This window comes from Thamnophis sirtalis, unplaced genomic scaffold (genome assembly GCF_051295495.1).
Source record: "Thamnophis sirtalis isolate CommonGarterSnake01/CBP01778 unplaced genomic scaffold, rThaSir2_p1.2 scaffold_5, whole genome shotgun sequence".
Taxonomy (NCBI): Eukaryota; Metazoa; Chordata; class Lepidosauria; order Squamata; family Natricidae; genus Thamnophis; species Thamnophis sirtalis.
In genome coordinates this window covers 122,942,538-122,966,871 of record NW_028261385.1, presented here as the reverse complement: position 1 = coordinate 122,966,871, position 24,334 = coordinate 122,942,538, and the positions used below count along the sequence as shown (strand labels likewise).

The 24,334-nt window shown below is 38.5% G+C and overlaps 1 protein-coding gene across 3 annotated transcripts in view; it reads right to left on the bottom strand.

Annotated features, from left to right (window-relative positions):
- The window catches only part of MEIS1 (Meis homeobox 1), a 176,030-nt gene extending 151,696 nt beyond the window's left edge, over positions 1–24,334 (bottom strand). For all 3 annotated transcript variants that reach the window (XM_087716823.1, XM_087716824.1, XM_087716825.1), the window contains exons 1-6: positions 24,220–24,334; positions 21,888–22,114; positions 19,931–20,072; positions 19,312–19,362; positions 18,536–18,586; positions 17,207–17,353 (exon numbers count right to left, since the gene is read on the bottom strand). In XM_087716823.1, the coding sequence (XP_087572949.1) occupies positions 17,207–17,353; positions 18,536–18,586; positions 19,312–19,362; positions 19,931–20,072; positions 21,888–22,114; positions 24,220–24,231 (630 nt within the window). In that variant the 5' untranslated portion in view covers positions 24,232–24,334. The remainder of the gene's footprint in view (positions 1–17,206; positions 17,354–18,535; positions 18,587–19,311; positions 19,363–19,930; positions 20,073–21,887; positions 22,115–24,219) is intronic.

Below are 24,334 nucleotides of genomic sequence, written 5' to 3'. Positions count from 1 at the left end.
TATGTTATCTGTGAGGGAGAAGTAGGCATTGGAATTTGAGATCCGTGTCAAATGGTTAGTTCTCCTTGGGAATAATGCATTAAAAGATCATAAGTCATTTGCTTAGCTATAATGCTACAACCCTATCTAGTTTAAAATTCATACCATTATCATATAACTCTGCACTTCTAATCCCAGATGTTTTGGATATTTTTCATCACATACCATATGTAAAAGAAGGTGCCACTGTAAAAATAATGTACCATGTTAATACACCATTTCATAACTGACCAACCATCTTTACACACTTATTTTAAAATGGAAACAAAAGAGGTTTCTCTCCAGAATTACTTTATAAAAAGTCTAGACAACAAACAATGTCCATAGTATGTTTCCTCTTCCCTTTCGAAATATCATGTTTAAATATATTTTTTAAAGCAACCACATTAACATATTAGTCAGAAAGATAAAGTGGCTACATATTTGAAGGAAATGATCTGCCCTGTTTCTTAACTTTGCATTCAAAATGAATTGATAGCTGGCCATTTTAGCTTCACCTTCAGCCACTCAACAACAGATATTTGTATTTGACAGAAGGTAATATATTCATCTAGCAAAATCAATTTAAACTATATGATAGTTTATAAATCTGAAGTGAACATACATTTTGAATACTGTCAACATTCCTTCACTATATCACTGATTTGCAATATTTCAAAAAGAAAAGAGAAGCACATCCATCCAGTATGATCCCACAGAGTTGGCCTCCTCAGGGTGCTGTCGGCCAGGCAGTGTCGGCTGGCGACCCCCAGGGGGAGAGCCTTCTCTGTGGGAGCGCCTTCCCTTTTGGATGAGCTGCCCCCTGAGATTCGCATAATTCCCGACCTCCGATCCTTCTGGCGCGCCCTAAAAAGTTGGCTTTTCCAGCAAGCCGGCCTGGCCTGAATAAAATAAATTATTAATTTTAATTGTTAATTTTAATTTAATTTTTAAATCTCATTGTAAATGTCTATTGGGTTTTTTGGATATTCTATTTAATCTTTCTTTTAACTTTTGTAATATGTGTTTTTATGTTGTACGCCGCCCTGAGTCCTTTGGGAGAAGGGCGGCATATAAGTCCAATAAACCTCAGAACCTCAGCATCCATGGTGGGCAGGAGAAGAAGAATGCCAAAGTCAACATTCTGATTGCAGTTGCATGACTAAAACACTGTCCTTTGTGGATTGTGTGCGCGCACATGCAATGTTAATGCACACACAAAATGGGTGGACTTTGACCCTACTGTCACAATTGCCATCTTAATTTTCTTTTTTTAATCACCCACTCCCAGGAAGAACCCAATTCAAAAGCTCAGTCAATGAATATCATGGTATCTTATTTTTCTCTATCATTGAACTCTTAAGTCTATGTTAGCAGATTTAATAGGTCTATATTCAAGAAGCAGACAAACAGACATTGCTGCTATGAAACACATTTGCTCTCTGATATCACCCTGATATCAGTCAACCCTCAATAACAATGGCAGTCATTTCATTAAAATAGTTAATAAAACTGAAACAATGCAAGAACTTTCCTTTAGAACCTGCATAATCTCTCTTTCACTCATTAAAATATATTATATTAACTATTTTAGTAAATTGAATATGAATAATCTAAACAATAAAATTGTGTCCAATTAACAGAAATTGAGATTTTCTATGAAACAATTTAATTTGGCATCTTCAAGAATATAGAACATCAACTTCTGATTTTAAACATCATCAAACTCTGTACTGGAAAAAGGCTATGAAATTACTTACATCATTTTTTGCTTAGTCTGTTCTCAAACAATGGTAAACCATGCTGGCATAAATTGCAGTTTAGCTCTTCTCTAAACTAGATATTTGCACAGACCCAAATAAGGTATTGGATGGAATCTCAAGAGCAGAAGAGGTTCCATAGAAACATTATCATTAACATCTTGCCACCTCAGAACAGGAATTTTACAGAAAGTCATGTTTCCATTCTCCTTATACGATTGGCATAAAACTTCCTTTATAAATATTTTCTTCCCATCCACTTTTTATATCTGGTCATGGATTTCCCAAGCATAAATGGAAGACTTTTTCCAAAAACCTGCATGAATCATTTTTATCTTGCAAGATAGAAGATCAAAACACCAAAGAAAAAGCTAGCCCTCATTCCCATTGTATAGTTATGGTGCTTCACTACCCCAAGCCACTTCAGCATGAACCCTTAAATACTCACACACTGTGTACTTGAAAAATAACACCTACATAAATCAGTAATATTTTTTCCACTGAGGTTCACAAATAATGAGCAAAGTCCTACATGTGAAAGAGCCAGGCAAAGGGCATGCATATAGCTTGCCTGTGGCATTCCCTACATGAGATTATACAAAATGTTTTAATGTTCACTTTGAGGAATAAGAGCAATCTCCTTTAGTACTAGATCTAAAGCTACTGAACAAAAATATTTGTTATAGACATATGGTTAGCTGAATTATCACTGCCATTCCTGACCAGCAGTTGCTCATAGATAATTGTCTATAAAAAGCAATATGCTGTAAAAAGAGCTGAATGCATTGCTACTGACACTATGGTGAATGCCAACTTCATTTCTGAGTTGAACTGCTAGTAATGGCCCAAGGATTGCTATGTTAATCACAGCTAGTTAGTTACACACAATTCCAAAGTATCTCATAAAATGGAATTTTCCAAAAGGGAAACTTATCACCATTGTGCACCAAGTCTTTAATGGAAACCTGGCATACTGAATGTTAATATATCCAGTTTTTTCCAGGCATGAAGAGATAGGAAAAACTCCTTGTTCTTATCCTTTCCTTTTCATGCCTCTATTAAAGACACAGGAGACAGGGGGAAAAGACATATTCCTAGGTCCAACCATTCCTAGGTGTATCAAATAGACAAATGCTAGGACATTTCAAAATGTCATTATCACAGCACTGAACTCAGTTCAAGATGTTACAGGATCATATATTGCATTTAGGTTTATACCATAGGAACATTCTCCTTGATATCCAGCCAACTCTGGGCCCTTTTACCTGGCTTGAAACAATCAGGAAAATAAACCCTGACCTGCACACAGAAGCCACACTGAGAAAAGTATTAGTAAATATGGGATGTAATGTATGAATAATGCATTAACACCACTCACGTTTTATTACATGCAAAGCTAAAAAAAACAAAACCCAACAACAGCCAATTAGGTTGCTGCCCTACTTCTACACCATTGTTATCACTTCACAATAAGCCTAACAGATTATTAATAATGCACACGTAGTCAGGCTTGCTTATACAGTCATGATTAAGAACGCTTTTTTTCCCCAAGACATTAGCCATTACTCTACTTCAGGCCCATTGCCATTACAAATGTAGTTGTCTGAATCAACTCTGTCCTGCCTCTCTAGAATTATGGCCAAACTCTGCTGTCCTCACTGGCAGTTGTACCAATAAACTTCCTTCCTGAACTTTCATCCTCGTTGGTTGTTGTGTTACCTTACCCCTTTAGTTACTGCAGCTATTAGCAAAGGTGGGAATAAATCAGGGTGGTACAAGGAAAAACAGGGCTCCTGTGCCTATGGTGATGCCATTTTTGATTCACTTTTGTGCCATTTCATCTTTGTGCAAATCCACTTCTCTTCCAGTTTACTTACATCTCTTCTCCATTTTATTTTTGGAGGTATGTTATCATGGGGTCAAGGCATATGAACATTGAGCCGAAAAGCAAAACTAGCTTTATTTTTAAGAAAACTCACTGACTTGGGACATTTGAAAATACCCTGTCATTCCCTTATTGCATACTCAACTATATAGTTCATTGCTTCATACAGCATTTTCTTTCTGGGGAATGTTATAATTAGGTATTGAGCTTGTATGTAGAGAGGAGCACCAGGGCATATATATTCTCAAATATACCGATCTTGAATTTAAAAGGGGGAGCTACAAAGAAAAGATTGTGATTCCAGTCCGAATTGAAAGTACAGACACCAAGAGAAACGGTTCTAGAGGATAAGAATAACTACACTTCTAGAGATATCCACATTTGTGGCAATATACAGAAACAGTTAACTGATGTATTTACAAAAAAATAAACAAACAGGGATGGAAGCTGTGAAACTGCACATATATTACTGTGATTCAATCCTATTGCTTTTGGGTGTATGTATCTGTCTAACAAACACAAAATGATGATAACAAATAACTGGATTTCAAACTAAACAAGGCCAATGCTGTGTGATAAAGGTACTGCTTAAGCCTTTAAATAGGGGGTGAATAATTGTATGATTTGGGTGAAGCTCTCATATTCTTTTTATTAGAGTTAGTGAAATATTTATGAAATAATATAGAAGCGAGTTTACAAAAAAAAAGCTGCATGTTGGTTCTATGTACAATGTATCAAAACAACAGATATTTCAGAATAGTTCTGGCTACTAGCTTTATAATTTGCATGCCTTCTGCTAACCAACCATGTATCGACATATCACGTGTGAACAATGCTGCAATTGTGATTGCAAAAATCATGAACAAAGGTATAAATGTACATTTCTATCCAGTTCTGAATGTGGCTAATGCCGAGACAACTACTCCAGAACTGCCTATATTTCATATCTCACTAAATCCCAACAGTGTGATGACTGGAATTCAAAGTTTAAATGTGGGGAAGTCAGTCCAAATCCTTGTTCATTTCTTGAATTATGAAGCCTACTTTAAAGTTGGGAGAGTGGTTCAGACTTGTGGGTTTGTATTAGCAAGCTTTATAAAAGTTCCATCTGAATTAAATAGTTGACATTTACCCAATAACTTTTTTATAAAGAAAATAATTTGATTTTTTCTATTCATCTTTTATTTATTTCATTTATTTAATCAACATGCATTTCAGAAGTATAATTTTCCATGTTGTCTCCCCCTAATGGTTTCATAGTTTAAGACCACATAGTTTAAGACCACATGTAATAATATAATGTGGACAAAAGGCTGACTGTGTGATGATGATGGTGGTGGATTATTATTGAGGTTGTTATTGTTGTTGTTATTATTGCAGGTATGTAACTCAAAATGAATCTGTACCTAGCATTTCAAAATTTTAATTTCTTCACAATGACTCCAAGACATCTTTTCTACTTAGTACAAGAAAATAAATAGGTCAAAAACATATCCAGTTTTCTACAAAATATAAAAAAAACTCTTGGTTTCTGGTCATCATAGATTCTTTTACCTCAGACCTATGGAATCTTCGTACATTTTTACTTTGAAAAGCATATCACCAATAGAAATCAATTTATTTTGGAGTTTACACCCTTAGGGTGATCATCTAGTCCGACAGTCATAAAACATTTAATTACTTACCTGCCCTATATTTACAGCAGTCCTTGAACAGTACTCAAGTACCCCTTGAATAATACACCTGTGTCTTGCCTCTTAACATGGTGTGTTACTAAAAGCACATTGTTTTCACTCCCTGGAGTAGGAGTACCTTCACAAGTAAGGTACTTCAATTTTTAAAATACAGATTGTCTCATGATTTCTATAATGAAAGATTAATCATTTCTGTTTGGTATTTTCTGAATAACAACTTTTAATTTCTGCTGATCATGGAGGGGGAAATGTTCAGTGGCTATTTTGAAACCTCTATAAATGACTTAGAAGCAAGATACCTTTTTTGTCAAAAAGAACATAATGCACCCAGCTTTTTGATGGTATATGTGTATTAGATTACAAGTGTAATTTACAAAAAGCTGGGGAGGGTGTTCTATATATAATTTCCTGGAACACTATAGAAATGTAGATGAGTTAAACTGCTGTCAGTATAAAGTCAACTGCCCTCATACTGGTGATTCTGTTCAGAAAAAACATTAAAATTATTGCCAGTGACTCTTCTTTCTCTTCTGTTTCCAACTTCTATTAACAGTACAATAGAAGCTCAGGCAATAAAACTTATACCTTTGAGATACAATATTATTTAGAATAATTAGAGTGGATTTTTATGACTAGTGTTAAATGCTGCATTAATTTTGAAATATTCGTTTAGCAACACTACAGACAGCAATAGCCTCATTCTTAACATTTGTGCTTCTTTGTTTACCTTTGAAACAAGTTTAAGAAAGCTATGATTTTAATGGAAAGCCATATGCCCAATTAAAAAAATTAAATTAAATTAAGAAAGTAATATACATGGGCATTTGGCATAACACAAATTTGTTGCTAGTAAATTTTTGTATAACAACATCCTTATGGTACTGTTCTGCACAAAATTACCATGCATCAGAGAAAAAATAACTTTGTACAAATTTCTTCATATAAATTTAAAATGAAATTATGATTATGATCATTTACTATAAAGATAGAAAATCAAGTATAATAATTAGATAACACAAATAAAAAGAGACCAAAAAGCCTAATTCGTACTAATGCTTCCTGTGATTGCTGCTAAACATCCATTGGCTATTTTCATGAATGTGAATGGACCATCCACTAATAAACACTACATACCACAAAGAGAGAGAGACAAAGAGAGGGAGAGGGAGGGAGAGAGGGGAGAGGGCGGGGGAGAAGGAGATGGAGAGAGCGGGGAGAAAGAGAACTGAAAGGGTAGCAGTATGAGGGTGCTGCATTAGTATAAATATAGCCTAGGTCTATGAAAATCTTCTGTACATGTTTCACTTGCAAGTGGTGGCCTTCTGAATTAGTACCTCAAAAGTTATATCCCTATAGTCACTTGAAGATTGAGTTTTTCTGGTCAGATACATATATGGCCAGTTAAGGCTTCCACTGAGAGAACTTGTGGCTATGAGGAGCAGATCGAGATAGCAAAATACCAGTTGTACTGAAATTGTTTGCAGGAGTCTAATATATACATATACATATACATATACATATACATATACATATACATATACATATACATATACATATACATATACATATACATATACATATACATATACATATACATATACATATACATATACATATACATATACATATACATATACACATACATACATACATACATACATACATAAAATACATGCATGTCTTATGCATCCTGTTGCTGTTAAAAGCTACTAATCTAACTCACAAACATTAAAAGAGTTAGATATTTACGATCTAAACTATATTTGAAGATATTATAGTTTTATTTTACACAGTCATCAGTATTCAAACATACCATGCTAAAAACAGAAACTGGCTACAATAGAATATTCTTTTGCAGTCTTAATATCATTTTTAAAAACTGCTTTAACATAGTCATATTTTGAAGGTTCCATCAAATAAAAGATGGCCATTTATATCCTGATCCGGAGGATATAGCATTGTACACAATACTACTCAAGCCATTTTTGTTTGTCAAAAATAGGACAATTAAAAATATTAAAATATAAAATGCTATTATGTGAACGCACCTAAATAAAAGGCATTTTAAATCAAAACATTGATTTTAATTGTGCTTCCTCTTGAGTATATCTGTTTCCAATTGGAACCTTATTGAACACTGTATGAAAAGTATAAAGGGATGAATAACATTCTGGATCTTGACTTCATAAACATATCTTTACAAAACCAAGATAAATAAAATAGCTACCAAACAACCAACAAACAAGATTTGACATGTTGAGTCTGAAGAAGCTGATACAGATCTAACATGTCAAAAATTCACACTACACACTAACAGATGCCAGACCCTTAACTAGACATGATAGATCATAATGAGATTTTCCAGTGATCTCCACTAAATTAACAAAAGCAGCCTCAATGTATTGCAAGAGTTCTAGTTTCACCTACATTCTCTGCGTTAAACTATTTCCTTCTACATAGAAGGGCACACATTTCAAACCTCAGGACCATGCATCAGCTCTAAATTAAGTAACAAGAGCAGGAGAAACACAAGGAGCTAGATGTGGGAGCATACAGAAGACAAAAGGCATATTATTTCATTCCTGACAGTCAACTCAATATATGTCTCCTCAGGAGCCAGTTCTATTGAGTTCAATGGAATTTACTCCCAGGTAAGTGTATTCAACACTGGATACTCAGTTGCTTTCTTAAAACTATTCGTATTTAATGGAGTCTACTGAAAATAATGGAAATAGCTTTACAACCCTGACTGAAGAACATGCACTAATATAGAGAGCATTAGAAATAAAAAGTAGGCAGAAACAATTAAAAGTTCACTGCATTTGAATTATAAAACAGATAATAATTAGAACAAGTGCAATGCAATGTTTTTCTATCGCTAATAATATATGGATAATTAGAAAAACTGAAAAAAGAAAAAATACTGATTTGATTCAGCTAGATATAAAGAGAGTATGTATCTATTTAAATAAAGCAATATACAATTAAAATGTTTAAATGGTTATGCTAATGAACAAAGCTAATTAATATAATAAAATATTGTATTGATTTTATCAAAAGTGGGATGATAGAATGGAATGATAATTTCTAAAATATTAAGATTAGTAGAATAGTGCTGCATGTTCAAGACATTTGTGATTTCACTTTTAGAAATATATGGATATAAATCTTACAGATTATATATCAACAACTCAATTAACTACTTTAAAAAATAAAATATTTGGTTTTAACATTCCTGCTGCAATGTTCACTATTGGCAACTGAACTAACTGAACTATCTTTAGGTGTACGTGTGTATTTATTTAGTAAGAATATGTTTGAAGCATTATTGTGATGAATTCTGTAATTAGGAATTATATTCCTAAACATTCTTCTTTGGATATAAGTTTCACAATTTATGTTTCAGTGAATATTTCATTTATTTACACGAAACGTGCTTCCATCTACAGATTAATTTTCAAGGCTTCATATTTCTTAAGATTATGTTTCTTGTGCACTTCAAACAATAGAAATGAGGCAATATTCTAAGGAACAAATCAACCATTGTACTGAATATAATTAATATCATAGACAGCACATGCTCCGGTTGCCTTTTTTCTTCTTCCTTCTCTAACATTTCTGGCATAAGAATTAGGGAGAGAGACAGAGAGAGAGCACTAATATATGTTAAATGAACTCCACAGAATGCTGTACATACTGCTTTGATCACATACAGTAACAACTTCCATATTTATTTTTGCTTACAAAGTCTCATTAAAATTACTCAGAAATATGTATTCTGTGTATGAGATAGATATCGCAAAATCTTACTTTGAGACAATTTCAATGTGTCATAAGGTAGTTCAGTTATCCATCAAATCCCCATTTAGGTCAACAAATAGCAATGATTCCAAATCTGGAAGCCCTCCCACAAAAAAATTAATTTAAAATTACAATAAATGTTAGCCTTAACTTTAACAAAAACCACACATACAATTTTACTATAATACATATTCTAGGTAGTATGCTTTAGTCATTTCACACTTTTGATGATTTATATAACATATAGACAAACTGAAAGTTACTATGATTTGTCGGCTTCTTTCTTAAATTAAGACCAATCTTATGCACACCTGAAGAAACTCCAACACCGTGGGGATGTAATCAATCCCCAAACATTTGTGAATTTCAATTCTAGTGTATGTTCCCAGAAAGTTTGTGAAGAATGTGTTCACACAGTTTTTAATTATAACTAACTATATTCACATTTTGTTGAAACATCAATCTTCAGGATTTGATCATTTAAATTTTGAGGCTAAGATTATTGCCTGAAAATAAATTCCCAAACGGGCTTATTTAGGCTACAACCTTACATATGCTTGCATAGAGCAATGAGCATGTTTTCTTTTCAGATAAACTTGTGCTTATTGCAGATACATACTTGATGAATATATTTACAGGCTGTTCAGTCATTCCATTCAGTTTAGTTGTGTTTAGTTTCATAATTCTGCCATACTCTTAAAATGTACACTTTTACCTAGAAGCCTTATTAGCTCCAAGTCCAATCTTCGTAACTGGAGAGTATAAGTCTGGAACTTCAATCTAAAAATAAGTTTCATCAGACAACTTGCCTTAAACTGACTGACATCATTACCCCAAACCAAAAGTTTAACATGGGAATGTATGTTGTATTGATTTCAGTGAGATGTACATTGAAGCCATGTGTTTATGAGCAGGCTGTAAAGCTCTTTTGTCTTTTCCAGTAACCTGCTACCAAGAGGAAAATTAAATATTATTCCTCCACAGAAGAATGTTTGCGAGCTATGTAAAGCTTTTGTGTCTTCTGCTTGCTCTGCTTTTTAATTACTGTAACCTATGTATTTCAACTAAATACAAGAATTACTATATCTCAAATCCTATAACCCATCTACGGCCATCCACGCATCAAGGTTGCAAACATTTAAGACTCTTAAAAAATGACTGAGACTCTAGTATCAGTTTACTATCCCTTCAACAATTTCCTTGACAGTGGAATCAAATAATGTTGAATTATAGACCTCCTCACAAGAACTCTTATTTCATTTTTTTTATCATTTCTCTGCTAGCCCCTATAGGAATTTGGCTGTTTGCCAGTTTCCATTTATGTTTCTATATACATACTGCATTTGGCTTACATAGGAAGATTAAATGATGAGTCTGTCAAAAGATTATTATTTTTATATTTGTTAACATTTATTTTACACAAGAAAAATACTGTTGCCTGAATACATTGCATATATGCTCACACACTTGATTTGGATCCGTGCTAGCAATTATTTTATACTGCGGTGTCTTCAAAAAAAAAAACCTAGTCGATAAAAGCAACTTGCATATACATTATTGAAAGGTAAGTGTCATAATCTTTTACAGCTCACCCAGTGGCACCTGAAAGCTGAGATGAAGCAACTTACAGTGAAGACTCCCTGGGCACTGGTTGAAAGGATAAGAATTACCTATGAAACCAACACCCTCTTCTATGATTTACGGGACCACTTTGTTCTGTTTAGTCTGAGACTGTATAACCACATATACATTTTCCTACCAGCAACAAGGAGCACCTTGATGTTCTTAAATGATTATTTATTCTGATAAACATTTTAAGAACTATGTAGATATTTAACTGATCTGTTAGCGATACAAAGCGGAGCATTTGCAAAGAAAAAAGTGGCACCGAACTTCATTAAACTTAGCACCCAATTAAATATACATTTATTTACATTCACAAATTAAAACTCCAGTTCCTATAAAACAGCTTGTTAATTATAATAAATCAGTTTGTCTCCTGAAGGTATATCAAATGTAGTGATAATCTTTAGAAACTACTATTCTGACACGCTAAAACCTGTAGTTAATTCTGGGAAAGAAACTATTATTATCTACTCTGAACATCCTTCTAGCAGGCAGGCTTATATAGAAACATTGTTTAATACTTAGAAGTGATTATTTAAATTATAATACATGGAGTAGTATTAAGTTATAACATTATCCTTAAAAGGACTTATCCTTCTATGAGGATAAGAAGAATTTTACTATGCTCAAAAAATCTAACAAGTAATAGGATTCTCATCACTTGGCAGAATGCTACTAATGACCAATTCACAGTGTTTGTTATTGTTTTGTAAACTGTTGCAGTATTTATCTACAGTTTCCCTTCAGGGAAAGTGGAATTTATATCAATGTACAAGCTACCAAAATCACTTTTACTAAAAAACAAATTCAAGTAATTTAAAAGAAGCTTGGTTTTTGATCTGCTTAACATAGTTAAATTACCACAGTAAGAATTATGTAGCACAATCCTATCCATATTTTCACTGAAGTAAATACTACTGCAACAAAATAAGTCAATTCTACAATAAAAGTATTTCAAAATTGCCGTTTAACTGTCAACAGTTGCTATGATCGGAGAATAAGATACATTAATATCTATTGGTAATAAAAATGTGATCTTTTAAAAAATGCAATAAAGTATTTAAATGCTAATTAACCAACTTCCAAAGCAACTAAATTGTAAATATATAACATGGATATAAAGGTTGATATGTACAGATTCTGCTTTAATTGCTAAATTGTAACCATAAGTATTTTACCAAATATATATTCCAGGTAAACTGATAAAGAATAAAAATATAAATTCTGTAAATCTTCCAATTTTTAAAATATGTAACTAAGTGCAATTTAACATCCTGATACCGGTACATAAGGTTTATTTCAAAACTGGATAAAGAGTCACCTACCGTAATCACATATTCAAAATATACCATAATATGTGAGCTAATATTAAAGGCTAATCACTCCTTAGATGTGCAAATGAGGTTCAATTTAATTTGTGCAAGATTTATAATTCTGAGGTATGTTTACTTATTGTGTCAAAACAAGTGAGTTTAAGATGGAACTTAAGTATTGAAGTCAATAGGTTTTGCTCTTAAAATAAATATATTTTGTGTGAAGGGGAAGGAGGAGGAAGAGAACATGGTAGTTCCATAATTATTGGAAATAAGCTCCATGATTAAACTCACTTTTCAGCTTCAAATAGCAAGTTCCATACCAGCTCAGCTGTTATATTAAAAGATGTGCAGTTTTTATTTTGTTTTGGCATATTCCAAAGTTGAACTTCCCATGCTCTGTATTCATACAAGCAATCCGCATACAAGTTGAGGGGGGGGGGAATTCTTAGAAATTAACTTTCCATCACTATTCTCAATCCTAAATTCTCAATTTTCTAGTCAGCTTTGTACAAAATTTCTATATAAATTGAACAACTATTTTAAGTTGATTTTTTTTAAAAAAGTATTTATTCTGGAGATAAAGTTATTTCAAAAAATATATTTTAGGCTTTGAAAGTCAATCTGCTGGGCTAAGAGAACTGTTATATTATGGTGATTTCTCACTTCTACCCAAGTCCCATAAATTTCCTTCACTTTCTATAAGCAGATGGCCAGTTCAAGGAGACATGGCAATGATTTTTATTCCCTCCACTAGATTCTGCAGTAAAATGCGCCACTGTTACACCTTCTACCTGACACATACCTAACCTCTTCCAGAGCAGCAAGCATTCCCTCTTAAAGTTGCCTAGTTTAATTTAACACATGTGCTCATGCGCGCGCGCACACAAGTTAACTAAAGTGTGCCCATACAATCATCTTCCTTTCCCAATGTAGAAGGTTCCTTAGAGAAAAGGTCGGGTGTCACTGAGGCTCCCTGCCACCACTGAATAGCAGCAGACCAGTGATACCAGAGTCACAAAGGCCTACTCAAGCCTCAAAGGCAGAGCAAGACCTGGGCCACTTGCTCTCCCTTATTCCTTCTTTTCCCGCTGGGCGGGTGTAGCAGAGAGCAGACACAATTGCTGGCTTCTTTGGTGCCTTTCTTCCCTCTTCGGTGCTTTTCCCATCCCTGCCCACTTGCCCCATTGTCTTCCTTGGACACGGCCTTCAGGGCATGACTAAACCTCAGCGGGAGGCCAAGGGAAGCATAGGGTGACCTCTGCCTGCCTCCAAGCTCTGTTGCTTACACTCTTCTCTCTCTCCCCACCCCCCACCCCAAGGAGCAAAAACCTTCCTCAGCCAGCCTCCCCCCCACCAAAAAACCGATGTCCTTCCTTCATCCCTAACTTGCTCACGACCCGCCCTTAAACACCACACGCTGTTCGCCATTTCGTAGGCCTCCGGGTACCTTTCCCGGGGAGGAGTGGGTGAAACCGGGACGCCCCGAGCGTGGAACCGAGGAGGCTGCGAACAGAGGACCGAAGGAGGGATAGCGGGGAACGGGGAGGGGGTGCTAAGCGCTTTCCCCCCGATACTCTGTTAGGCCCGTAAGCCCGCCTTTTTCTGCGCGGCCGCGGGAGCCTATCGGCTCCAACCACCTCATAGCAAACAGCCGTCTGATTTTTCCCCTCACCCCGAGGTAAATCTCGGCCTGCTTTCAGCGACGGGAGCTATACCCATACACATATATACATAGCCACAGCCATAGGTGGGGCGAGCGTGGTGTTGGGCTAGTTCATTCACTCTAACTTGAGGTGGAGGGTGGCGGAAACGTGTTAATTTATGTAGGCCTGTGGGAGGAGGGGGGAAGAGAGGAAAGCTTCAGAGAACTGCTTTTCAGGACAAGGCTATCCGCTCACGCAGGGCAGATATGTAGGCGCCCTCGCAACCTCTTGCTGGAAGTGACTCCGGCTCTGCGCCCTTGAGCGTCTCTTTCGGTCTTCGGGTGTCATTGAGGGATTCAGACGGCCGCTTCTTTCGTTGTTTTCTGCCGCCCACCTCTCCCCACCAAAGCCCTACCGGCTTCCCCCTTGAATGCCTTTCTCCACCTGCGCTCTAGGAAGGCCAAAGAATTACTCCAGCAAGCAAAAGTGGACTCTCCAACCCCAGCTTAAGTCTTAAACCCGGCCGGCGCTCGCTTCTTCAGAAAGGGCCGTGAGCACCGTTGAGCAGAAGGGGGCGCCAGCCGGCGCAGAACCCGGGATCGGTTGCCCAGGTCTCTGAAGTTGCCGTTGGCTGGAGGCTTGGCTAGAAGGGCGGCCAGCCGTCTTCGCCTTCCCTGACAGAAAAAAATGAGGATTCATTTCTCTCTTCTCCCCCCAAACCCACGCCTGGTTCGCTTTTGTTCCCGGGGGCTACTAAGGCTCTGCGACAGGCAAAGGAAGATGACCAAACTCTGGAGACGTGAAGAATGAATTGGCTAGCGAGCCCGGGCGGTTCGCAGAATACCGAAGGGAGGCTTGAGTAACTCCTTTTATTCAAATGCCCACGCTTTTGCTTTGGCTCTCCGTTTTTATTCCTTATTTTTGCCACTATACGTAAATTAACTGGGTCTGGTGGACCTACAGCAATGTTTCTCAATCTTGGCGACTTTAACTCCTGTGGACTTCAACTCCCAGAATCCCCCAGCCAGCTGGCTGGGGAATTCTGGGGGTTGAAGTTCACAGGATTTAAATTCGCCAAAGTTGAGAAACTCTGTCCTACAGTAAAGGGACCTGTCATCCACAGGCAAGGCGACCTGCTGGAAAACTGGTCGCCCACATTCGTATCAAAGAAAAGAGGGGAAATTCTGTCTCCGTCAGGGGTGAGGGGAGAAAGGGCGCATTTTGAGGAAACGAGAGACCAAGCCTTGCGGGTTATCGCCGAGGAACGCGCGCCGTAGCCTTCGCAACACAGGCTGCGAAATGGGCAAACTACCGGGCGGCGCAGGCGCAGTACGTGAAGCACGGGGCCAAGGGATACTTGTAGCTTCTCCGCCGAGCTCGGAGGTCTGGCAGGCGAAAAGCAAGGAACCTTCCCCCAAGGTGGGTTGGGGTTTTTTAAAAGGAAGGAAGGAGGAAATATTCAGCCAGGCATTAACTTCTCTGCTTGAAAAGACCAAAGAAAAAAGAAAAAAAAGAGGAGATGGCCCATTAAAGCTCACATGAGCCGCTATAAACAAATATCGGAAGGTTTTTAAAAGGTATCAATAAGCGTACGTGTGTGCGCGCTCGCATATTTGCCGCGTCTAAACTTTGTGGAAGTTTATTAACATCTTGGCGATGTAGAGAATGAAAGAGAGGTGCGGGTGAGAAGGAATTGAAGGGGGCAACTCAAGCTCCCGGTTTCTTTCCTTGAGCACAACAACAACAACAAAACTCACATATTTTGCTTCCGCTTTAACAAAATAATGATTCATTGGGAAAATGGGGCATAAATCTTCATTTTGGACGCAATTAAAGTGTTGATTTCATTCATGCCCCTAAGCGGTTCTTGTAATTTGCTCAAATAGCTTTATGTACGAAGCACTCTGAAGCTTTTAGAAACCTATTTTCTCGTTAGACTTGTTGGATTACAATTTTGATTCCACAACACCCCTCTTCAACTACAGCCCGTGTTTCAGCGATATCTACGGGGCGGGGGCCGCGCACGAGACCCCCCCACCAAACCGCAGCCACCTTCCTTCCAAGATCTAAAAAGTCAACAGAGACCACTGCCGGCCCACCCATGTATACATGCAGGGAATGAGATCCCGACAAGCAAAATTACAACCGACTTACAAATCTTCCATTGCTCATTGAATATTTTTCAAAAACGGGCATTTTGTCCAAGAGCTTCATAAAAATCTCATGGCTGCCAATCAACACGTTGCTTCATCTTCTGTATCATCCCCAGGAACGGACACCAGTCATCAAAAAGAGGAAGCAACAGATGAAGAGCACCTTGAACCGAACTGAGACATAAAATCGCCTTAATCAAGCCAACAACATTCTGATCAATGCCTTCTCAAAACAAGAGCTCTGCCTGCTTTGATTTCCCGCAGAACTAAACAAAAAGTCTGTCTAGAGCTACAGTCCAATGGCTTTCAGAAGTTTCAAACATAACAGATCATAAAGAAGCAAGAAAGTCTGTTTCTTTTCAAAGGAAGCAGTAATTGCAACTAACCCACCGGCATTGCCCATTATTGTCACTTTCCGCGACGCACTATAATTGTAGTGTTAAGGAGCATTGATTAGTTAATATCACTTCTCCGTTTTAAACCAAAACGATACTTTTGTTTTCCTTTCAAAAGAAAACACACCTTATTCCAGCGAGACAAGAGTCCAGGCATGAGCACGGGGGTGAAGTTGGAAGATTCAGGCGCGCCCCGCATAGATTGCGCAGGACCTACTCTTAAGACTATTCAGATACCCCAACTAAGGGGGCAGCCAAAGAGGCAGAGATGACACAGAGCAACCGCAACATCATTCTTTCCCTCACTATCTTTTGCTGCTTCTCCTGATTTTATTATTTCTTTTTCTGCTAAATCCAATAAAGCCCAATGCCCTTTCAGCAGGCAATCTTCCTACAAAGCAATGCTCACTGAGGTCTAAAAGCGGTCGGCCAAGGAAAACTGACAAGACAGGCTAATGAACCGTAGAGACAGGAAGAAAATAGCCAACGTTTGCTAGATTTCAAACCTTCTCTTGTCTTCTTTCCCCAGACCACCAATCTCGGATTTAACTCTTCCTCTCCTCCCCCCCTCCCACCCCTTTTCTAGCATCTCACCGGAAGCCCCCACGATTCACAAGTAGAGCCTTCTATTGTCATTAAAAAGGGGAGTAAATAAAATAAAGACAAAAATTAAAAGCGACAAGGAGCAGGTCAAGTTTGAAGGCAATGCTTTTACAAGCTCATTTCGCCAGGTCGAATCCCGGAACAAGACTTAATGAAGTAATAATAGCCACATTATTCAAAAATTTTCATTTCGATGGAAATTTATCCAAAAGGGACTTAATCATATGCAAATAATAAAAGGGGGCGTAGTGACCCGGCAAACGATCTGCATACAGATTTGCACAGCAATTGCGAAGCTGGAGATGACCATACCTGATCTGTTAGGTTTGCTGATCTCGTTATGTCTTCGCTGTCTGATTTTGATCCGCCTTCTCTATCGTCTATCACCAAATCGATTGGCATTTTCCCTTTCAAACAGCTAATGTACCGGTGGCAGAAATTGTCACACAATTCGTGTACCTGCATTATGACAAAGGTAACAACACCAAAATATAATCAAGGGCATGTTAAGTGAAATTGACAAGAGCAATCAATTCCCCTCCCCCCACGCTGACATCAAAAGTTCTAAATAGGGGGAAACAGACTGCAATTATTCCCCCGAGACACATTCAGAATTAAGAAGAACTTTCTTTTTCTGGCAAAATAGAGATATCCCAGAAAATTGACAGTGACAAGATGATTCACAGCCTACAACATATTCAACACCCGTGTTAAATTCATCTGCTCTCAGAGCTGTGACTATTAGTGAGGTAGCCTGCATGGATGACATTTAAGGTAAACTCTTTAATTTTACCCCTATAGCATCACAAGCCTTTTCCCAAGGAGTCTGTGGACACAAAGGATCCCTTGCTCCAATTGTACAAAAAGTTGAATGATCTAAAAGTATGTGAATCCACAACTTCACATTCGGAGCTGCTGTAATGTTTTTTTCCACTGCGAACATGCTCATGTTAACCATTTATTGCAAGGCACAAGCAGGTCACTTGCTACCATAAATATCTTATATATGTGTATATATATATGTATTAAGGGTAAAAAACAATATTCCAGGAGGCCGGGAAATGTTTCTAGTCCAGTCCTTCTTTGAAATGTGCTTGGGTTCCATATTATTATTATTATTAGTAGAACACATATTCAGATTGATCTGATGACTGCCTTCTTGGGAAAAGAAAGAGTAGCCCCCACAAAAGAAACAAGAAACTGACACAGCTAGCAACTCTGGCTTGTTTCTGCAAAATGTTGCAGGACAAACTGTGCCCTGTGTGTGACCCTGCAGATGGCTCTTTAAAAGAAAGGGGGGAGAGGGGGGGACCCTGAAAAACTAACTGAAAACTAAAGTACCTGGCTAGAAATAGCTATCCTATGGAAAGAAGCACAAGCTCTGAAAGACAAGCATCCTTCTAAAATATTATCCAATGCATTTGTGCAAAGGTAATAAAAAGAGATACAAGGCCAGGGCATTAGTGATCCAGATTTTTAGTGGCTGAAATTGTAATTAAACTGCAATGAGAAATGGATGTCATGATTGGTTCTGACACTAATTACCAAAAGGAAAGACATTTATAGAAATTCTGCTGTAGCTTCAACTTTATGAAATATTATTAGGTAGGGGGTGAGGAAAAGAAAAAGAGAGAGAGTTACCTTCTCTAATTCCAACAGATGAAACCTTAATACTTGTATGGCTTGGATCATCTGTAAAAATACAAAACAATGTAAGTCTCTGTCCCTGATTTTAGGGCTTCTCCAATACTTCTCTTCCCATTTACTATCCAGGAGTCACTGTATGCACATTCTTGTATATGCAGCCGTATGGCCTTGATGTGTGTGAATATTTTGATTTATTACAGCAACACTAAAACTTAAAAGCCATCTTTCTGCAGACTGTTTAACAAAAAGAAAGCTCCGATTTTTACTTTTGACCGCTGTTGCAATGAATTGGCCAAATTACACGGATCATAAATATTTCTTTAGCAAACGGTAATGTAGATAGTAATATTGCTGGTCCAGTAGAGCCAAGCAAATTTAGGAAGAAGGCTGAAGAGAATAAGGTTCCATTGCAAAGGACTAATTTAATTTTGTCAGAGTCAATTTGACTCGAGATCTTTACCTCAAACTGCCATTACTCCAGGACTACCCACTGGTCTCTAAAGCAAAGATACCTCGAGATTTGCATAATCGCAGTTAAGGTAAAATGAGGTAAATGTCTCGGACACTCCACCCAACTTTGCTTTTGGATTGTGCTCCTGAAATGTGGTTGTCTGGACCTCAAAAAGTCCCCAGCTCGTTATTTGTTTGTTTGTTTGTTTGTTTACTATAGTTTTCACCACCCCCATTCTGGAGCAAAGAAAGGGGAAAAACTTGCCTCTTAAGAAAACAGGAAAAACACGTATTTCGGGGAGACGTATCTGAACTCTTACCAAGTTATCCAGTTCGGGGTTAGAAGAAAATAAGGGTTTTTCTGCTCGTATCTAGACACAGGGTAGAAAAGTCCGGGCGAAGGGATTAAAAAAAAGAAGAAAGAAAAAGCAGTTTGAGAGACCAGGACAACTCGGTTGTATTGCGCCGTTACCCTTGCTACATTACATCGCACCCCCTCCCCATACTTCCACCCCCACAAACCCACCCCCAAGACTGCCAGGCTTTGCCGAAAGGCTCAAGCAAAGGTGCCCAGCGCGCTTGCCAAGTCTGCCGGCAGCTGTCCGCTGCGCCTCCGTCCCCATGCACCAGCAGAGACCCAGAAACTGGCAGTCTTCTTGGGAAAGTGGCCAGGAGGGCGAGGGGGGGTGTAATCGAAACCCTAGGGCGACCCTTCAAGTCAATATGTGGGCCGGAGGGCTGCCCTCTCTTCCGGAGAGAGGGGTGGGGGGAGAGCCGGGGCGAGAGGGAGTCGAGGGGCTGCGAGAAATGAAGGCAAGGCGACAAGGGCGAGGAGGAGGAGGAGGCGGGCGAACCGTCCTCGTTCTTCCCGGGAGGGTCGCCCAGGCCCCGAGGAAGCGCGCCATGGATCAGGGGCCCTAGCATCGGGTTGTTGCTGACCTGTTTCGCGAACACGGCTATATCTTCGTTGAAAGATTCGGAAGAACAAACGTCGCCTCCCGCTACCCCGGGCTCCCGGGGCGTGCACGTCGCTAGTTCACATTTCTCAAAAATCAGTGCTAAGAGTGGGAAGAGGGGATGTCTGAAATGGGGGAGGAAAAAAGGGTAAGAGTCACCAAAGCAGAGACCCCCGTGAGCCGCGCGGGCTCCAAGAGGCCGGGCTTCGGGCAAAGCCTGGTCTCCGTCGGGGAGAAGCCACCCACCCACTCCCCGCAAGTGAACTTTCCAGCCCCGCGCACTCCAAAGCGCCTAGCCCGGCACAGCCCGCTGTCCTCCCTTGCAGAACCAGGAACCTGGATCCGAGCCCTGGTTCCCAGTCTGGGTTGCCCATCTGAAAGCTGGTCAGAGGACCTGAGCAGCGTTAGCTAAGGCTATTAACCAAATGGATTTAGCAGCCATTTTGAATCCGCTGCCCCCCCCCCCGCTTTCCAGTTTCGCCCCCCCCACCCCCACATGCACTTTAGTTCTGGGATGGGGAATGAGAAATTAGCCTTGGGATTTATTGTAATTGTTTTCAGGGGGAGCGGGTTAAAGAAAGGTACTTGGGTAAGCTAAATTGTCAAAGTTTCCCCATGGGGTGGGGTGGGGGAGACAGAGAAATAAAGGTTCCCTGAAAGGAATTTGAACTGTTTATATGTGGATCACCAGCTCTTCCTCCCAGTTGGATCTGGAGATTATGCTTTTCCTTCACAAACTCAGTAAGGTAATGCAGACTTATTACTGGATGGAGCATGTGAAGGTACACTGCGGAACCAGTGACTTTTCACATTTTAAACTTTATTTTTAAGGTGTTAATAGGTTATTATTCACTAAGTCAACATCGTGCTCCTTTCATCTGCAAGTTCCCCATTCACCTTCCCTCCTAACCTCTTTGGGGCTGCAGAACTGAAAGTAATGGAAACGCAAAGGGGTAAAAGTATGATATTTAAATATGCAACATTTCTTCAGATTCCCGCAAATAGCAGTGGTGACTATAAAAGGCAAATTCATCCGAAGTTATACTGGAGGAATAAGTTAAGCTGCACGCTTAAAAAAAAATTTTTTTAAAAAAAATCCCACACCAGAGGAGCTCCAAACATTATCTAAACTCAATTTGGAGGAGGGGGTGTAGGAGGAATTGTGTAATTAATCCCGAAGATCTCCTTTTAAAATTGAATTTAAAGGAAGCTGTCAAGTTGTTCTTTAAAAAGACTTAGTATAGGAAGAGGAAAAGAAAACATACTTTATTTCTGTATAAATGTAATGAATGCATATTGCTTAATACTTCATAAAAATAACTATTTCATAGAAACTTCTATTTATATTTAATTTTATTTATTTTCTCCCATAAAGTCTTTCTTTTTCTTTCATTTTCTTTCACTTTCTTTCTCTTTTTCTTTCTTTTTCTTTTCTTTCTCTCTATCTCTCTATTCTTTTTCTCCACTTTTCACATGACTTCACAGCTTATTGCAAAAAGTTGTAGCCAAAACAACCAAAGGACAGTTTCAATCCCGCCTTCAACATATTGAAGTTACTAAAAAAAATAAATGGGGAGAAGGGTCTTTCTTTCTGCACAATACTTTCCATCTCTTAGGGGAAGGGGAGGCAGTCTAAATTTTGCAAAGTAACACATGCATTTTCTTTCCAAAACAATTAATTTCTCTGAATGGGGGAAACGTTTATTTGAGGTCCAACAGAGGTTAGTAAGAGCCCCAGTAAACCCCAGTAAAGGACTCCCACCATGGCACATTCACCCCCATTCTACAGCTTTCCTAGTTTGAGACTAGGCTCTATAGTGGGCAATAAGCTCCATTTGGCCCTGGTCACCGGGTAGGTAAGGGTGATGTGGGGGAGGGGGACAACCAGGGAGAAAGCAGCACATTTCCCAGAGAATAAAACTGATGCTAGCTGTACCTACCCATAAATTGCATCTTTATCTCTCTTTAAAGCGTCATTGACAGAGGAACCCATGCTGGGGGGCATGGCGTTAGTGTGGGCTGTGTGCGGGTATTGATGGGAGTGAAGCGGAGGACCATGGTTCAAGTGGTGGACAGGCTGCATGGATCTGGCGGCATGGGGGTCCCCGTACATGGTGCTTGGAATCCCCACTCCATCCATCCCACCGTAATGGGGTAAATCGTCGTACTGCATAATAAACAGGAGGGAAAAGGAAAAAAAATGGGTCAAAAGGAAGGTTGATTCCGAAGTGCAGTTTATGTAGGGGTGGGTGAGAAAAGAGGAAGCAACTTTGTGTGCCAGGGAGTTGAGTTGGAAAGAATGACTTGTAAGTTAGGGGAGATGGCAACAAATCAGACAACAGGAAAAGGCCTGGCTTTAGCTGTGAAGGTTTTCACTCCCCCCTCCCATCATTATTATTATTATACTATTATTATTATTATTTTATTATTATTATTTACTTTATTCATTAAACATGAAACTCAGCCAACTGAACATTCAAAAATGCATTAAAAATACCAGTGACTGGTGCTAATGGTTGGTACGGTTTGCTGCCAGCGTCCTAGGTATCAACCAAGTACCTTCTTAAAATATAAGATGTTCCAAGTAGCAGTTTTTTGCAGTTCCACTGGTGTTATTGCAGGAAGCTGCAATTTGTTGATGTATCTTGTAAAATTCCCCTATTATGATGATGATGATGATTATGGTTATTATTATTAATATACATGCCAATTAATTTTCCAGTAGGCCATCACAAGTATGTATATCCTTTCTGGGGCACAACAATCTTATGGAAAGGAAAAAGTTAACAGGCGGATAGTAGACTCGCTGCTTTAAAGTCCAATTCATCATAAATGCATGCTGAAAAGCTGCCTCATTCAGTAGGCTTCCCCAGCAGAAGTTAAAATGAGGACACCTATTATTAACACTTGCATTAAGATAGTCCTCCTTTATTTTTACAAGATTTCCCTGTGGGCATCAGTTGTGCATGCAAGCAGCACCAAGTGGAGAAGACCTTCCTTGATGTTGCAAAGACACTCTAAGGTACGGTGCACAAAAATAGAAAGCTCCATTTAGAATGGCTCTTAGAGAAATTTCTTGGAGATTCTTTCCTTTCTAGTCTAAGGAAAGGATAAAAAAAGTAAAGTTAGGTTTGGGGGTATTTTTGTATAATTAATAAAAAGAATAGTTGGAAATCAGTCCTTCAGTTTTCAATTTAATTTTCTACTGTTGAGAAGTCACATGCACAAATATCAGACTTCAAATATATTTGGGACAGTTCTAATCCCGTGTATTTTATTGAGGAAAAGGCAGTGTGTTTTTTTGTAACGTGCTATATAGTACTGTCCCTATTCTAAAGTTTTATCTGCTGACTGGCTTTGCTTCTGCTGCCGGCACACTAAACTTAAAATACTTTTCCTCCTGAGTAGCAGAAGCCGAGAATGTTAGAATTCCTCAGGTGAAAGGATGTGTGTCTGGGGGTCAGGAATATCACACTTTGCCATTTCAATTTCTTAAGGGCAAATATAACTAAAGCTCTTGACACTACTTGAGCTGTAAAACTAAATGCAAGATAAACAATCGGGTAACTTTATGGAGGATACGTTAGGGCCACCGAATGAATTTTAAAGTTGCAATGTCTTCTAAATACATTTTTTTGGCTCTACTGTTCTTCAAAAAAATCTCAGTACTTATGTAGTTCAGAAAACGTCATTCTGATGAAGTTTCATATCAAGGAATTAAATAATAAATTCTAGCTCTAGGTACACGTGTGTGTGTATAATTTTGTCTCTTGCCCTAATTGTGGGAACAACATCTTAACTATGGTCCATGGACTTCTCTAAATAAATCCTTACAATAGTTTTAAAAGTTATTTATTATTTGTGAAGATATTATTAGCATATCTGAAAAGGCCAAAGACAAATTTAGAATCCCTAAACTGAAAGCAATATTAAAAGGACTTAAGTTCTGTTTCAAGGCAGCGTTTAGACAGGGTTTCTTTCCACTAAATGACCCAAGCGATATGAATTAACAGGACCAAGGAATTCTTAATATACATCTATCTTTAAGGAAAAATCTGTCCCTAGGTCTCCCCAACCGAACCATGCAGTTATTAAAATATTTGAATTTCTCAAAACAGCGGTCCATTTTATAAAATATCTTAATTTACTCCTCCCCCCCCCCTCCGTGCGTTTTAGAAAATGCAAAACTCTCCCTCCGGCCTCATAACGCCTCTAAGATCCGTTTTGCTAAATATTATGTTACTTGGAAATTATGATTAAAAAAATACGTACCCTTTGCGCCATCGGCCTGCTTCTCACCCTTCCTTTTCAACTTCTAATATATCCTCTTTAGGGCCAGTGTGAAAAGAAACAAAACGCGCTCCCCACTCCCTCCCTCCCTCCCACC